General features: G+C 32.8%; 4 protein-coding genes and 1 long non-coding RNA gene across 5 annotated transcripts; 3 read left to right on the top strand and 2 right to left on the bottom strand.

The window, feature by feature from the left end:
- Window positions 1–505: 505 nt before the first annotated feature.
- On the bottom strand, window positions 506–1,026 carry LOC111831172. The gene is made up of 2 exons (XR_002834395.1): window positions 911–1,026; window positions 506–774 (listed from the first exon to the last, which is right to left on the bottom strand). It is a non-coding gene; the product is annotated as an uncharacterized LOC111831172 (long non-coding RNA).
- A 6,224-nt stretch (window positions 1,027–7,250) lies between these two features.
- On the bottom strand, window positions 7,251–7,762 carry LOC17887600 (thionin-like protein 2). Its single transcript, XM_023785253.1, has 3 exons — window positions 7,642–7,762; window positions 7,408–7,575; window positions 7,251–7,312 (listed from the first exon to the last, which is right to left on the bottom strand). Exons 1-3 carry the CDS (start codon window positions 7,760–7,762, stop codon window positions 7,251–7,253), a joined length of 351 nt encoding a protein of 116 aa, XP_023641021.1.
- Window positions 7,763–8,975: 1,213 nt separating this feature from the next.
- On the top strand, window positions 8,976–11,462 carry LOC17888147 (ER membrane protein complex subunit 7 homolog). Its single transcript, XM_006294807.2, has 7 exons — window positions 8,976–9,142; window positions 9,383–9,429; window positions 9,869–9,968; window positions 10,138–10,201; window positions 10,295–10,411; window positions 10,507–10,615; window positions 11,141–11,462. The coding sequence occupies exons 1-7, from the start codon at window positions 9,048–9,050 to the stop codon at window positions 11,233–11,235; spliced, it is 627 nt and encodes a 208-aa protein (XP_006294869.2). The 5' UTR covers window positions 8,976–9,047; the 3' UTR covers window positions 11,236–11,462.
- Window positions 11,463–11,623: 161 nt separating this feature from the next.
- Window positions 11,624–14,210, top strand: LOC17889526 (hydroxyproline O-galactosyltransferase HPGT3). The gene is made up of 12 exons (XM_006294450.2): window positions 11,624–11,895; window positions 12,055–12,118; window positions 12,200–12,249; window positions 12,329–12,513; window positions 12,579–12,639; window positions 12,747–12,819; window positions 12,947–13,070; window positions 13,210–13,297; window positions 13,392–13,442; window positions 13,536–13,607; window positions 13,714–13,826; window positions 13,915–14,210. Exons 1-12 carry the CDS (start codon window positions 11,756–11,758, stop codon window positions 13,935–13,937), a joined length of 1,044 nt encoding a protein of 347 aa, XP_006294512.1. The 5' UTR covers window positions 11,624–11,755; the 3' UTR covers window positions 13,938–14,210.
- A 1,170-nt stretch (window positions 14,211–15,380) lies between these two features.
- On the top strand, window positions 15,381–15,826 carry LOC111831221. Its single transcript, XM_023785135.1, has 2 exons — window positions 15,381–15,505; window positions 15,604–15,826. Exons 1-2 carry the CDS (start codon window positions 15,406–15,408, stop codon window positions 15,738–15,740), a joined length of 237 nt encoding a protein of 78 aa, XP_023640903.1. The 5' UTR covers window positions 15,381–15,405; the 3' UTR covers window positions 15,741–15,826.
- Window positions 15,827–16,614: the final 788 nt, after the last annotated feature.

The following is a 16,614-nucleotide window of genomic DNA, read 5'->3' as shown; positions in this document are numbered from 1 at the left end:
TTAAAGGGATTTGCAAGTATTTATAAATGTTATAAAATGATTTACAAAGGTTAAAAAAGGTTTCCTAAAGATTTTAAAGGTTTGGATGACTTCTAAAAGATTTATAAGGGTTTTTAAAGGACTTTTTAAGGGTTTTAAAAATACTTACAAGGTTTTATAAAAGGTTTTTTAGGAACTGCAGAAAAATTATGGCGGAAACATTTTTTTGCAGGAAATTTTTTGTCGGAAATTTTTGGCGGAAAAATTCAAAAGGAATATTCGTTTTGTTGGAAAGAATATTCTTTTTCATCATGGGTGGGTTATACTAAAAGAGAGTAATTTAGTCATTTTATACAATGAAGAGGATATTTTCGAAAATAGACACCCAAAAAAGGTATTTGTAGAAACTGATATCATAAAAAGGTTATTAGTGCAAATCCCCTTTAACTAAATGTAGTTTCAAACTTATATGCAAAGTTTTGGTCAACATTATTTAGAAAATATAAGAGATAAACTTTGAATTAGATATTATAAGTTGTTTTTAGTCAAAGTTTAAACTTTATTCAGTACTCGGTGTTTATTCAGAAATATAGAAGAGCAATCAAGATTTATAAAAAATACAAAATTAAGGAAGAGGGATATTTGAGGACTTAGATAATTTTGAATGGCAACAACATTGTATTCCTTTGCAAGATCCGATTGGATATCCATAGCTTTTGCACAATGTTTTGCAGTCTGGTTTAAGTCCAGGAGCACATAATCCTGGACAAGTATCAGCACTTACTGTTCTTGCTTCTGATCATGTAAATAAAATTAGCATACATTATCATCAATTTAATTGCATAAATGAACCCACTAAAATTAACTATAAATAAGCATAGATGATCATAGAATTAAAAGTATTAAACATTATTTTTTGTAGTTGACAAACCTGTGATCAAGAACATTACAATGACAAAAACTGCAAAGGAAGCATATGAGGATTTACGAATACCCATCACTTGAAATCAATATTATTTTGTAATTCTTTTTTATTTGGATGTCTTTGAGGTGTATAGATTTGAAGCTGCTTATATAGGCAAATTCTGAAATCTTAGTCAAAGTATATTTATAGAATTCATATTATTCAAAGATATCACATTTATTGTAAGAAAACTAAAAGTGACTTTTTGGCAATATATTAAATTAGTATGCAATTAATTTGACTTTTTGTATTTTAAATATTTTATACCTTATATAGTAAATAAAATATTCAAAAGATATTTTTATTTCATTTTAGCATATATATCTATATTTATCACAATTAATCTCAAATCATTAGAGTTAAATCCGTGAATATCTATTACAGGTTGGTTCGAAATGCAAATGTACAGCCAAAAATTACAAATAAAAAGAAAACTGAATGTCATTGGCAATAAATTGAATTAGTATGCAATTAATTTGACTTTTTGTATTATAAATATTTTATACCTAATATAGTAAAAAAGATATTTTTGTTTTATTTTAGCATACATATGTTATAAATATTATATCCTACATTAGAACATGGAAAATGATATGGTTCAAATTATTTTAAAAGTGACTGAAAAAAATTTAGTAATGTTCATATAATCTATCTTAGCATTTTTAAGTATATTTTGTACTAAAAACTATTTTGGGTTATAACCTTTTATTTTGTATATTTACATAATCAAACCCTTTCCATTTGGATAAATAACAAAACTTACAAGTAAATTTTGTAATTAAATCACAAGCAAATCGAAAAATTGGAAAAAAAATATTTATTACATCAAAGTTTATTTGTAAAATGGTCAAATATATTTTAAATATACATGTAAGATAATTTACTGGAATATGATTTTTGTGATTTGTTTTTCTTAAATTTACGTTTGTTTTTGTTAGAATAACTTTAAATAATTCATTAAATCAAAAACTTTTGGTGTTCTCTTTAAGACATTATCATTGCTGTCTTCCTTATAAAAATTCTTTGGTTATAATGTTTAATTTTTATTTTAAATGTATATTTTTCAATTATTAAATTAAAAAAATTAACACTTAATTTTGGGGGAATTTTAAAAATGCTCCTTTTCATATACCTATTTTTAAAAATACTTTTCAAACTTTATCAAAAAACTACTAAAAATACTGAAATATATCCATATATGTTTGTAAGCTTATAAATATATAAGCAAATTACTTTTGTTTATGTACAAAACTTTAAATATCTTTCATAAACAGCGTAAAAATTAGTCCTGGGCATTCGGTTAAATCGGGTCTTTCAGTTTGGTTTGTTCGATTTTCCAGTTTGTTTGGTTATTAAAATTTCTCCCGAATTGAACCGAATTATAGTTCGGTTCGGTTTGTTTGGTACTCGGTTTTTTCGGTTCGGTACTCGATTTTTTCGGTTCTGTTATTTGATTTATTTTCTATTCCGAATTGAACCGAAAATAATTCTACTTCGGTTAATTTAAACCGAAATAGAACAAAACATATACAAACCAAAGTCAAAATACTTACAAAACGAATATTTTTTAGGTTTAAGGCTTTCTAAAGCTATGTTATTATTGGACTGGACAAAATATTAACAATATAAGCCCAAATCCATATTTTTTATGAACCCACATATTTTGAGTTTTGACCTAGCCACATGAGGGCCGCCGGATCCGTTGGTGACGACTGCTGTTGGTGACGACTGCCGCCTCCGTTGGTGACTTACGAACTTATAATGAAGGTAAGAATAACCATGGAAGTTGAGAGGTAGCAATAAAAAGCCTGAACAAAAGGAGAAGAGAGTGGCAAAGGAGAAGAGACTTGTGTAGAGAAACACTAGAAAGAAAGGGAGAGTTATGTTTAGATCTAGGGTTTTTTCAATTTTATAGGTGTCTTCCAAAACCGAGAAAACCGGTTAGTTTTAGTTCGCCGAACCGAACAAAACGAGTGCCGAATTCCCAGAAAATTTTTGCCGATCGGTTCATTGTCTCTCACATGTTCGGTACCAAAAACCGAAACATTCGGTTTTCTCGGTTCGGTTTGTTCGGTTCAAACCGTTTGCCCAGGCTAGTAAAAATAAGGGTAAATTGCGTGTGGACACACTTTCAAAAGTTTAATTGCACTATGACATACTTATAAACTCATGGTGCACTTTGGAAAAGTTTCTTTACTCTCTCACCCTCACTTTGACAACATATTAACTCAATTTGCCATCCTAACTAAAATGCCACACAACTAAACACTTACGTTCTTTTCTTCTTCCTTTTCTTCCTCCTCCTCCTTTTCGATTCTTTCCCTTTCTTCCTCTTTCCCTTTCTTCCTCTTTCCCTTTCTTCCTCTTTCCCTTTCTTCCTCTTTCTCTTTCTCATTTTTTATCTTTTTTTTATAATCACTTTATCTTGTTATTGTAACAATATTTTATATTTATTTTTGTACAATACTCAAACTTTCTATTTTTCCTATATTTGAAGATGCATTTTACTATATTTTTGGATGAATTATATTACATATATTATCCATTTTTAGTTGACCATTTATTCGCTGATAATTGGATGGTCAATTGTAATATCATTTCTGGATACATACTTGTGTTTTGATATTTTAACAACATGTGGTTACTTTTTACATGTTTTAGTATAAATGAGTGCATATGTACATGAGAACATTCCAATAAAAATGAGTGTAAATGAGTGTGTATCTGTACATGTGAACATATGGACAATAATCATCTATCCAACGTCGAAGATGAGAGTATTAAGAATGATTGGAAGCATTTTTTGGACAGAATAGGTCATCGGTATCCAAAAAACCTCATCCACATGATCCTTTTTTGGACAGAATAGGTCATCGTATGAATTATATTATGTATATTATCCATTTGTAGTTGACCATTTGTTCTCTGATAATTGGATGGTCAATTGTAATATCGTTTCTGGATATACATACTTGTGTTTGGACATTTTAACAACATATGGTTACTTTTTACATGTTTTAGTATAAATGAGTGCATATGTACATGAGAACATTCCAATAAAAATGAGTGTAAATGAGTGTGTCTCTGTACTATCCAACGTTAAAGATGAGAGTATTAAGAATGATTGGAAGCATTTTTTGGACAGAATAGGTCATTGGTATCCACAAACCCTCATCCACATGATCACAAAGAGCATCGTCACTACCGATTTACATCTGTAAAAACGAAAAACAAAAAATAAAAAAACTCAGAAGCACTTACCTAGATCTGTCATCCAAAGTGATTGAGAAATTAGTATATACAAGTTTAACATAAACGAGAAAACTCAGAAGCACTTACTCTATTCAAGTTTAACATAAAAGAGAAGACATTTACCGTGATTTTGTGTTCTCTATATGTTGGAGAAGACGAAACAGCTATAAACCACTAAGTTTTATGGGTTTATTATATTCTTGGTTAATTAAATTAAATAATTAATAGTAACTAAAACATAAACGAAGTTACGCATCAAACGGACGACAATTAGAAATGGACGAGACACAGTTTTACTTTATTAGGACAGTTTGTGTCTTTTTTTGGCACAAACAGTGCCCAAAGTACACCAACAATTGGAAAGTGTGTCTTTTGTAACTCTTCCCCCTTAAAGTGTGTTAGTAGGTAAATCACCCTAAAAATAACTTATAAAAATCTTTTAAAAACTTTTTTAAAAACCGTATAAAACCTTATAAAACCTATAAAATCGATTTAAAAAATTTTAAAATATTTGTATTGAATCTCCCAATAGTAGTGATTATATAGAAGTACCTTATAAACTATATAAAACTTTATAATTTTTTTAAATTTAAACTGATATATTTTTGAAAATGGATAGATAAAAGATGTATTTTTAAAAAAGGGTTCATCAAAAAAGTATTTCTCAAAAATTCTCATTAATATTTTATTTTCTTTTTATCAATAAATTAATACCTTCTTAAATTAATAGTAATTCACCGTCCATATATTATTAATTTATTTTTTCTTTGATTTAGTTAGCTAAACTTACCTCCAAACCTCGATTTTGATACCTCCTACAATGTTGGTTAGCTGTCTCTCCAACAATGAGTAGGAATCAACTAGCTGGTTATGCTAACTGGTTATGCTAACTGGTTATGCTAACTGGTTTTGCCCTTTTTGTTTGATGCTCTTTTATCTTATTTCATTAGTCTCAACAAAACTTTTGTGTTTTACTCTCATTAATTAATTACACATTTCATCAAAAGAAAAATAAGAATTACTAATGCTATAAAACTAATCTTCTGTGTATAATAATTAACTATAACCCAACCAAATTGTAATGTCCCGACCGAGACCTCTCTTAGTGGGTCTCATGTTCACTCTCAGCCCATGGGCCACCTCTTTTAATGGATCTCACGTCTTCTCACTAGGCTCGTGAGCCCATCCATATCCGACGGCCGGTTTATTACGTCCAGGAGGCTTAAATAGTTGTTTAACGACCCTACAAATCACCACATGATCTTTTCCTTTGTTTTCGTCTCACTCACACAATATCACACAGTTCCGACAACCACTTCCCGGAAGGTCACATATCTTTTGATTACTCCAGCATAATCATGCTTAATTGCGGAGTTCTTTCCGGACCTTTGACCAAAAAGATAAGTGGATTTTGGTGACATAGGTGGTCAAATCAATTCATTTGAGCCTCTCCGAAAACTAGGGTTTCACAATTCTCCTCCACTAACAAACTGCAACGTCCTTGTTGTGCACCAAGACCGCCATCCCTTAACTGTGTAATCCCACTACTCCACACACTTCTAGGTTCGGCTCTGATATCACTTGTAACGCCCGATTGTCACCTCTTTTATTGGGCCCATGTTCACTCTCACTCCACGGGTCGACCTCTCTTAATGGACCTCACGTCTTTTCACTAGGCCCGTGAGCCCATCCAAATCCAACGACCGGTTTGTTACCTCTGGGAGGTTTACATACTTGTTTACCGACCCTACAAATCATCTCATGATCTTTTCATGTGTTTTGGCCTCACTCACTCAGTATCGACTACCAATTCCCGGAAGGTTACCCATCCTTTGACTACTCCACTGTAACACCTTGCCCCGTGGGAACACTCCGCCATGTGGCACACCCCGCCACATGGCATCCTTACAGCGATGCAGCGCATCGACCCTAACCTCTCTCCTGTGGGCCCCAAACTGCACATCCCACTTGCTCGCAGCCTCCTGGCCCACCAAGTAGGTTATTGGTGCGCCTGGCGTTCCTCGAACCCAGGTCCTCGCCCTTTAACAACTTTCCCACTTGACCAAGGCGCACCAATAACCTACCTAGTGGGCCAGGAGGCTGCGAGCAAGTGGGCTGCGCAGTTTGGGAGCCCATAGGAGAGAGGTTAGGGTCGATGCGCTGCAGCGCTGTAAGGATGACATGTGGCGGGGTGTGCCACATGGCGGATGTTCCCACTGGACGGGTTGTTACATCCACCGTGCTAGCATAAACACGTTTAACTGTGGAGTTCTTTGAGGACATTTGACCAAAAAAGATATGTCAACTTTGGTGACATAGATAACCAAATCATTCGTCTAAACCTCCCCGTAAAGTAGGGTCTCACACAAATTATATTCATGCATCATCAAATAGAAAAGTGTGGTGCAAATTGTGTTGCATAAATTTTCATACATGATATTGTCAAATTATGTGTTTATAAATTTCCGGTTTCAAAGTTAAAATAATGTGAAAATATTGGTGAATGGTCGAGTGCGTGTTCCGAAATATAAGAATTTCGGGAAAAGATTTTCAAAAACGCACACCAATCTAAGTTTTCGATATATTAGGGATTGACAAAACTGTATCGTGACTTAAAACAGTAATACCATTGGAGAAAGAGATGGTATATATATAGAGTAGGAACAAGACAATATATTAATGAGACATGTGAATGGACAACAAAAGAGGTTTTGGAAACGTCGTACAAAATATATTGTCTAGTAGCAAACCACATGACAATTTGAGTAACAAACTTTAAAAATGGCTAGTAGCTAGACTTAAGCCTCTGTCTTCTAAACCAGAAGATAATAATATCCCATAACCATCACTATCATAAGGTCATGACTCTTTTTGCTATATCTCAATGCATTTATTCTCAAGAATGTGTTATAAAACGTTAATGCGATGGTGTATAAATCTTCATCGTAACGATACAAACAACAATGCATAAATATATTCATCTTACGTAGATATTAGTGATACAAACAACAAAAACTCAACGGTTCATATCATTTTAAGATCGGTACTGAGAGTATTAGTTCTTGGTAGAACACTTGTCCGAGCATGAATCCACACAGTCCGCAACTTTGTCTACATCTGCTCAAGCATGCCACAAACACCAAACAACAAACAATACAATCAATCTTATGGTTGAAACATATGTAATCTTACATTAATAGTACCCAACTTACTCGGATTTTGGGTAGAAGAAAGGGGAGCACAATGATGAGTTGCACAACCAAGTTTGCAATAGTAATCATTATGACTAATATCGTTCGTTGAAACCATCTGTGAAGAAGGAGAAGGCATTGGTATTTGTGCTTCATGAACAGGAATAAGACAGACCCCTAGACACATTACTGGACATAACAAAATACTTGGAAACTTCTTCCCGTAGAGACAACCCACAACACAACCACGGTAACAGTTTTTGAAAGGATGACAAGGTTGTGGTTGAGGTTGAGCTTCTGTCTGATTTAGAAGGTTACCCATTACCATCACTATCATCATCATTGTCACAAACATCACCATTCTTTTGCTCTCCATCTTTTTAAGTATAGAGAATAGTATCAAGGATCAAGGTTGAGGAAGTTGAGTGTGTTACATGTAATTTTGTGAATGGTGGTGGTGGTAATCTTTGTTTATATAATGGGCTAAGGGTTTGCTTTATTAGTTAATATATCTTCGGTCAACAAAAATATAAAGGTGTAATTGTGGTGATGTATTTCGATAATGGATAATATATATTTTGTTCTCATTTGATAATGATATTATTCAGTTTATGGCACCCAAATATGCATTACCGTAAAACTTACAGCTTTTTTTTTATGTACATATTTTTACTTAAATACATTAATCTATCTAATACAGCTGGAGGCTAGAAATGTTTTTTTTCTGAAAAAATGCAATTTCAAAGAAATCAATTTTATTCTCACCAATATATATATATATATATATATATATATTATTATATTCTGAATTAACTAGAATAAATAAAGAATAAAGACTAATTGTATACAATAAAACCTCTATAAATTAGTAATCGCTATAGATTAATTAAAAAAATTTCCGATCTTGAGTTAGACTAATTCAATAAATTAATAAGATGATCATCTCATCAGTATTATAAATTGATAATTATGTTACTTTAAAATATTTTATTTGCATCGAAATCTTTCTATATATGTTCTCTTTAAAACAGGACTCTTATTAACATTTTTAGTGGGTTTTTTTGATAAGCTTTAAAAAATGTTATTTTAAAAAAAAGGTATATGAAAATGGGTATTTTTGAAATTCCCCCTTTTTATTTTCTATGTAAAATTTTAAACAATTTTAATTATAATGATTAAATTATATTTTTATGTATATAAATATATATCTAAAAATTACAAAATTATAAAAATCTACTCCAGATTTAGAAATTAATATTTATTTATTAATAATTGTTAATTTATCGCTAATTAAATTAATATTTATATAAATAATTTGATTTTCACGGTTGATGTTATTAATGTATAGAGGTTTTTGATTTATTTATTCTTTATTATTTCCTCCTAATTAGTTAAATTTAGAATTACTAATGCTATAAAACTAATATATTGTGGATATTAAGTTATTAACTAAATATAAGCCAACTTAATAATATTTATCTATGCATCATCCTCGTAATTGATACTGTCATATTGTATGTTTATAAATTTCCGGTTTAGTGAACCAAAATCATAACCTTCTCGTTTCGGTTTGGCTTTCCTTAACCTCGTCGTCGGACTTTGGACGACTAAAGTTAGACTTCATCACTCTGAGAGCTCACGTCGATCTGCGTACGACGGCGATGACGCAGATCATCAGATCCAGCCCCGTTCTCGCTTTCATCAGCTTACAGATTTGCTTGATCTTCTTCGCTTCAACTCTCCCATACACTTCTGGGTAATGAATCCTTCTCTCTTAAAAATTCATCTCAATTCTATCTCTTGAATGCATAGTTCAGTTTCCTTCCTTCCTCCATAGATTCTCATGGATCGTGTAATCCTTAGTTCTAGAGTTCTTCTATTGATAATTTTTGCGGTGGCTGATTTTAATTTGATTTTTTGGAATTTTGAGAAAAACTTTGTTATGCTCTTGATTCATCTCTTTGCTTCGTTATTATGTTCTCTATTTGTTGTGCAGGTCTGAAGATAGTTACACTATTACTGGTAGAGTGAAGATTCCACCAAGTAGGCTTCTGATTTTTCCCTGTTCTCTGCATTTTTTTTTTCTTTTTCTCAAGGGCCTAGCTTACTAGTTGGTTATAGCTGCTATGCTGTCTTCGTTGTAGAACTTGTGGTGCTATGAATGTGTTTTTGTTATTGTGTTCACTTGTCCAATGATCTGTAATTGAAGCTTGAGTTGTATCAGCATAGGTTAGATAGGAGCAGTTCTCTGAATGTTTTTCGTATATTACCTTACATTTCATTGATTTGTTCCTAGTATATGAACTGGTATGTGGTAGGTAATTCATCTCTTTAGTAGAACTGTGGCTGCAGTAAGTGTTTTGGTTAAGATTAAGAATCCTGAGTTATTGTTTTGATGTTTAGAGTGACACTCTTTCGTGTTTATTATTCTTAATGTATGATAAATTGAACTCATGGAACTGATCTATAAGTTATTTTGTAGGCAACGTGATTGGTCACACAGCAAAGTTCTCAAATGTTAAAGTTATACTCAATGGTGGACAGAAGATTACGTTTCTTAGGCCTGATGGATACTTTACTTTGTATCCTTTTGATCCTTCATTGACGCAATAGGATATCGAGAAATATTACTCTCTATATCTAATAATTGGTCTCTTACTTGCCATTAATATATGCTCAAAAGTGAATTAAGAGAATAATGGATATAATTCTTAAATTGTGCGGTCCTTGACTTACCGGTTTGTTGTTTAGTCACAAAGTGCCTGCTGGGACTCATTTGATTGAAGTCTCTGCAATGGGGTACTTCTTTTCTCCTGTAAGTCTTCTCGTATTGCTATGTTTTATGGTTTCCAAAGATGTATTTTCATAAGAACCTAGTTCTAATGTCCCATTTTATAACCAAAATTAGGTAAGAATAGATGTTAGTGCTCGGCATCGGGGCAAGGTTCAAGCAACACTAACAGAAACCAGGAGGAGTCTTACCGAGATGGTTTTGGAGCCATTGAGGGAAGAGCAATACTACGAGGTGATACTTCACATGACTCTTTTCATTTATTATTTTCGCCCAAGCTTCTTCATATCTCTTTTAAATTTCTGACTTGATCTTATAAATTACTACAGATTCGAGAGCCGTTCAACGTTATGTCACTTGTGAAAAGTCCAATGGGTCTCATGGTGGGATTCATGGTCGTGGTTGTGTTCCTAATGCCCAAACTGATGGAAAACATAGGTACGCTTCTATTACCCTCGACTTGTATGCTTAAATACTGCAACCACATAAATAGCAGTTCACGATAAGTCAACACATTCATCTTCCGAGCTTTCCCTGTATACTAAGCAAATGTGAATATGATCCACAATGGATGTTTTTTTATCTCTTGTCACTGATTCTCGTGTTATGAACCAACTTTTGCTTAAGGAATAAGAGAGATTCTAAAAGCTTAGCTCCCTCTTAACCCTAGTCTCTCTTAGAGATCAAGGTTAATTCTTGGGGCTTGGTTTCTCATTAGCATAAAGACCTATATTTATATAGGCCATGATACAACTTATAATTAACCTAAACGTTAAAACCAAAACACCTAACCCTAATGTATTAATTAAAGTAAATAATTAAACTACAATATCAAAACCCAAAACACCCAACTTCATCACTAACATCAACCATAGTCACGTATCATCTCGAAGCTCTCAAAACTCTTGAAAATGGTTGTTACATTGCGAGTTAAACCACACCTTAAATTGTGTCATAAAACAGATCCAGAGGAGATGAAGCAAGCACAAGAGGAAATGAGGAGACAAGGCGTCCCTTCCCTCACGAGCTTATTGCCAGGCGCTGGTGCTAGCCGCTAAGAAGTTCCTCGGTTGGGTTAGACGTATGTATCACAAACGGAGCAGAGAAAGAACCGTCTCAGTGAGTTTGGTTCCTCATCTGCAAATGATATGTAAAATCATCATCTTGTTCGTATGGCTTGTATACTTAAAACGCTCTCTAGCTCACTTACTTTCACTTGATGTAATGAAGAATATAAACAATACATGTTTCAAATAGTATTCTGATTTTCAAAATTTTGCGTTGACTTCACCTTTTTTTATATCCATAACAAAAAGTCAACGTTTGGCGAAACTAGTCCTACCAAAACCTAACCCTCTGGTCTAAGCAGTGAGTCTTCTTAAAGAAGAAAATAAATATTTTTGGCAGAAAATTAAAAAAAATTCAATTTCTCTGTATCTCTTTAAGCTGCCATAGTAACCGATCTCCGAAGCAAAGCAAAGCAAACACAGAAACTGAAGAAGAGAAGTAAAACCTTGAATTCTCTTCTCCTTTGATTCTGAATCTCTCTATCTCATTCCTCTCTGATCGTGGATTGAGATGGAGAGCTTACCAACGACGACGGCTCCGTCGAAATCAGAACGACGAGGCAGGTCCTCCAAGTCTTCTCAGAGTTCATCTAAGTCTTCAGTTATCATGGCTTTCTTCTCTTGCGTTGCTTGGCTCTACGTCGCTGGCCGGTACGTTTTAGCTCCCTTTCTCGTTGATTTCGATTGATAATGGAATCTCTCACTCTAGATTTGTTCTTCTGATTCGATTTCTCGTAGTTTTGGTGTTGTGACGGATCAATTTCCCAGATTCTAGAGATTTTGAGTGTGGAACTGTTTTGTTATGTTTAGGTTATGGCAAGATGCAGAGAATAGAGTGGTACTGAGTGATATTCTTAAGATGAGTTATGATCAGGTTTGGCCATTCTTGTGCTCTCTTGAAATTTTTGTTTGTCTGTTGGAAATGTATTGAGTGGGAATCTTCTTGGAAGTGTAGAAGCCTAAGGTTCTTACGGTGGATGACAAGTTGATGGTACTAGGATGCAAGTAAGTTGGTTCTTACAATTGGCGTTTTGGGTGGACATTGTGAGTTTGTGGTAACACATTGTGTATTTGGCGATGTCAGAGATCTTGAGAGAAGAATTGTTGAAACTGAAATGGAGTTGAGTCTTGCAAAGAGTCAAGGCTATTTGAAAAACTCGAAGAGTGGTTCGTCTTCAGGGAAGAAATTTCTTGCTGTGATTGGTGTGTATTCGGGCTTTGGAAGTCATGTGAGGCGCAATTCATTTAGAAGGTCTTGGATGCCACAAGGTAGATCATCGAAACTGTTTTGTTGTTTTGCCATTTGGTATGATTACTGACTTTTTGTTCTACAGGTGATGTTTTGACTAAACTTGAGGAAAGAGGAATCGTCGTTCGTTTTGTGATTGGTCGAAGGTTTCCCCACTAACTAAATATTTGTGTTAATTTTATGTATCGATTTTTTCGTGCTCCTTATCAGCATATGGACTATAATACTGATGTTAATGTTTTAAGAATTCCAGTCCAAATCGAGGTGATAGCTTAGATCGAAAAATTGACGAGGAAAATCAAGCAAAAAAGGATTTTTTGATTCTTGTAAGTAAACAATATCGAAAGCTTTAGCATCTTTTGGTTGCCTGAGTGATTGTATTATTTTAGCTTTTGCTTCTACTGGTTTACTAGTGTGGATTCTAATTTTGTTCTGGCATTACTGGTTTAACAGGAGAATCATGAAGAGGCTCAAGAAGAGTTATCCAAGAAAGTAAAGTTCTTCTTCAGTGCTGCTGTCCAAAACTGGGATGCAGAGTTTTACATCAAAGTTGATGACAGTATTGACCTAGATCTTGGTAAATACTTACTCTATTATTCCTTATCTTGTGAAATGATGTTTGGTCTTATCATTCATCAGCAATTCATGCTAAATTATCTTGGTTACAATCCATACCAACACCTGTACTTGTGTGATAATTTTTTTTAATCTGCTAGAGGGGTTGATCAGTCTACTTGAAAGTCGACGTGGTCAAGATAATGCGTACATCGGGTGTATGAAGTCTGGACAAGTGGTTTCTGAAAAGTTCGTATCATACTCAACTTTCTTTAATTTGCCTGTCTTTGACAATATATGCAAACTAAAAGTAATGTCCATCTACATGGATCGTTATGTTCAGGGGAGATCAATGGTATGAACCAGAATGGTGGAAATTTGGGGATGAAAAATCGTAAGTGATAGCAAATGTTATACACTTAAAGGGTCTTCTGTGAAACCAAAATCTTATGATGTACCTCATATTATTCTCCTTCATTACATTTAGGTACTTTCGTCATGCAGGTGGTTCGCTCTTAATACTATCCAAGAATTTGGCTCAGTATATAAACATAAACAGGTTGGGCTCACAATCTTAAACTCCCTTAAAGAATGTCATTAGCATTGTGACATGTCTGGTTTACACTCAACACATGTTCTTTTCTTTCACATATACGTAAACACAGTGGATCATTGAAGACATATGCATTTGATGATACCTCCATAGGATCTTGGATGATTGGTGTTCAGGCAACATATATAGACGACAATCGCCTTTGCTGCAGCAGCATCAGACAAGGTATCATCATATTCATATCCTTAAATATTATGTTTTGACTAAATATATGAATCTGCCTAAATTTGAGTATCACTGTTTACTTTTACAGACAAGGTTTGTTCTGTGGCTTGATCAAAGGAGTCTCTTCTAGCACTTCAGATTCACTCTGTGAGGCAGGTTCTTGGAATGTTAACCTGAGTTAAGATTGATTAAGAATCAGATTATCATATAGGGCATACAAATTTAGTCAGCCTAGTTGTGACAAAAAAAGAAAAACAAAAACATTATAAGTTATATAACTGACCACAAATAGTAGACTCAATCCCGGCTTTGAAGTATAAGTTTGAGTGATGGAGTCATTTACTTTGGAACACTTCTAAATGAATAATACTTTACTTCTTATGACTCTCTTGTTCACTTCTTATTATTTGCTAACCTCATGGCTATCCATGTGATGATGCATGCACATAGTGATAGTCTTAGTATCTTACTTTTTGGTTTCAAAACTTTTATGCATTGACATAGTTTTATGTGTCACTTTTATATATTGGTATGGTTTTATGTTAGTTTGAACTTTGAACTTGTCATTTGCCTCATTTATATTTTCAGAGATATTCGGATAGTATGGGTTATTTGGATATATTCTGATTAAAAAATATCCGAATAAAACCGTATCCGACAAATTTTCGTTTACTTTTGGTTATCAACAATCATATTTATACTGATCGAAATCCGAACTATCCGAACTGAAAGCGATCCGAATTTTATGAATACCCGAATAGATGTTAGAATAGATGTTAGAATAAATATCCAAAAAATCTAAAAAAATTTAATCGATTCCGATCCGATATCCGAACGTCCAGGCTTACATATTAAATGTTTTAACGTAAGTTTTGTTTTTCATTGTTATTTTAATTAAGGGTATAATTTCTTAACTCAGAAATAGATTTTATATTTATGTGAAAGAAACTATATACATACGAAACATATGAATCAAGAGTCCAACACTTGCATTCTTTTAGTCTTCAAATGTGTATCATGAGCTTTTTGTTATTTTCATTGCATGAGTAATCCAGTCCAGTCATGACTCCAATATTCAAATATACTGATAACGTGTCATTGCAAAGGACTAGTGTGAAAGAGGAGCAATGTCAATGGTGGCTTTTGATAAAACAAGAAAAAAAACTAAAGTTGGTGCCGCATCGACTACATTTTATAAGAACAATTTGCATTAGCATATATCTATTTCTGAATACGTATTATGAAAATATATGTAATTTAAATTCTTAAATATGTTATGTTTACGTAAGCTAATTTTTCGAACAAAAAGAGTCAGTATATATATAAGATAAGAATGACCAAGTCTTCTTTAGTGGTTTATTCTGTTTTTGTTTTTCTAGATGACTCAAACTCCCAAAGTCAAGGTCATCTAAGTACTTGATAAAAATGATTAACAATTCAATCATCACGTTTAAAATTCCAAGTGATATACATATTATGTATTTTGGTCGAATAATTTGAAGTAATATAAATACACATGTACATACGTAAAACATTGTAACCTATACACAACCAAACACAAACTAAGATAGAAGAAAAAATGAAAGGCAACTTGTGGTTTCTTTCTTTGTTTTTGGTTATCTCTTTGGTGATATCATCATGTGAAGCTTCAACTCAGTCATACGAAATCCGCAAACATTGTAAGTAGTCATCATAATTTTTCATTCGATTTTTAATTAACCATAGTTGTTTATTTGTATGTGATCACTAAAGTTGATGTATTTAACAATTATGTTAGTGAATAGAAGAACACCACCTAGTGATTCAAAACCTGCACCTCAGTATCTTACCAAGCAGGAAAGAATGGTAGAAAAGCAAAGATCTGCTGTCTATGGGTTGTGGTGGTTAGATGAACTGGTTTTTAAATATTACTAGATGAATTTCTGCGCTACGCTGCGAAATTTTTCTTTACTTTGCATATGTATTAAAAATAATTTTGAAGTTTAAAGTTTGTTTTGGAACTGTTTGTATCTAACTCATCAATACAATATAATCTTTGAACTGAACCCAATAACCTATGAATCTGATGAGAAATTATGAACTAATCTTAATTTAGTAAATGTTAAAAAAATATTTTCTATACTTAAATCTATTTAAATTTCAGTATCATGTTTGTTTGTCAAATAGTATATTCTAATATTCATGTTTCTAAATCATGTTGAGTATTGATAATTTCAAGTAATCCACTTTTAAATCTAAAAACTATATTTTTGATTTTTTGGCTACGATAACTTGTCGAGGTTTTTGGTTGTGTTTATCTCAGACCCTTGTATAGGTCACAATTTTTCTGATGCATGACAAATAATGATCTTACAAATTAAAAGATTTGGCGCAACTAATCTAGCAATGAAGTGCTGTTCTAGGGATTTTAACTAGACCACACAAAAATTCTCTATTAGGCTTTTAAGATATTAAAAAAATAAGGTCAGACAGTTTTGAAAAAGTAAAATTATACTAGCTATTCAGTTCAGTTTTAAGGCAAACTTCTAAGTTATGTTACCAATATTTATACATCAGATTTTATCACTTTTAAACCCTTAGTTTTACTTAAAACTTGGTCTTTTATAAAAAAAAAATCGTAATTTTGGTAGAGAAAAAGAAGTTTAGCAAAAACCTAAAGAACCTAGAGATTGAAAACAACAAAAATTACTTAAAAATTGGTCTCTACTATTGTTGATATCACTCTCACTTTATTTGATATCGGAATCAATAATGGGTTAGAAGTGAAATAGAAAGAAGTTCCAATTCT

This window comes from Capsella rubella, unplaced genomic scaffold, assembly GCF_000375325.1.
Source record: "Capsella rubella cultivar Monte Gargano unplaced genomic scaffold, Caprub1_0 scaffold_4, whole genome shotgun sequence".
NCBI lineage: Eukaryota > Viridiplantae > Streptophyta > Magnoliopsida > Brassicales > Brassicaceae > Capsella > Capsella rubella.
This window is presented reverse-complemented; position numbering and strand designations above follow the sequence as displayed.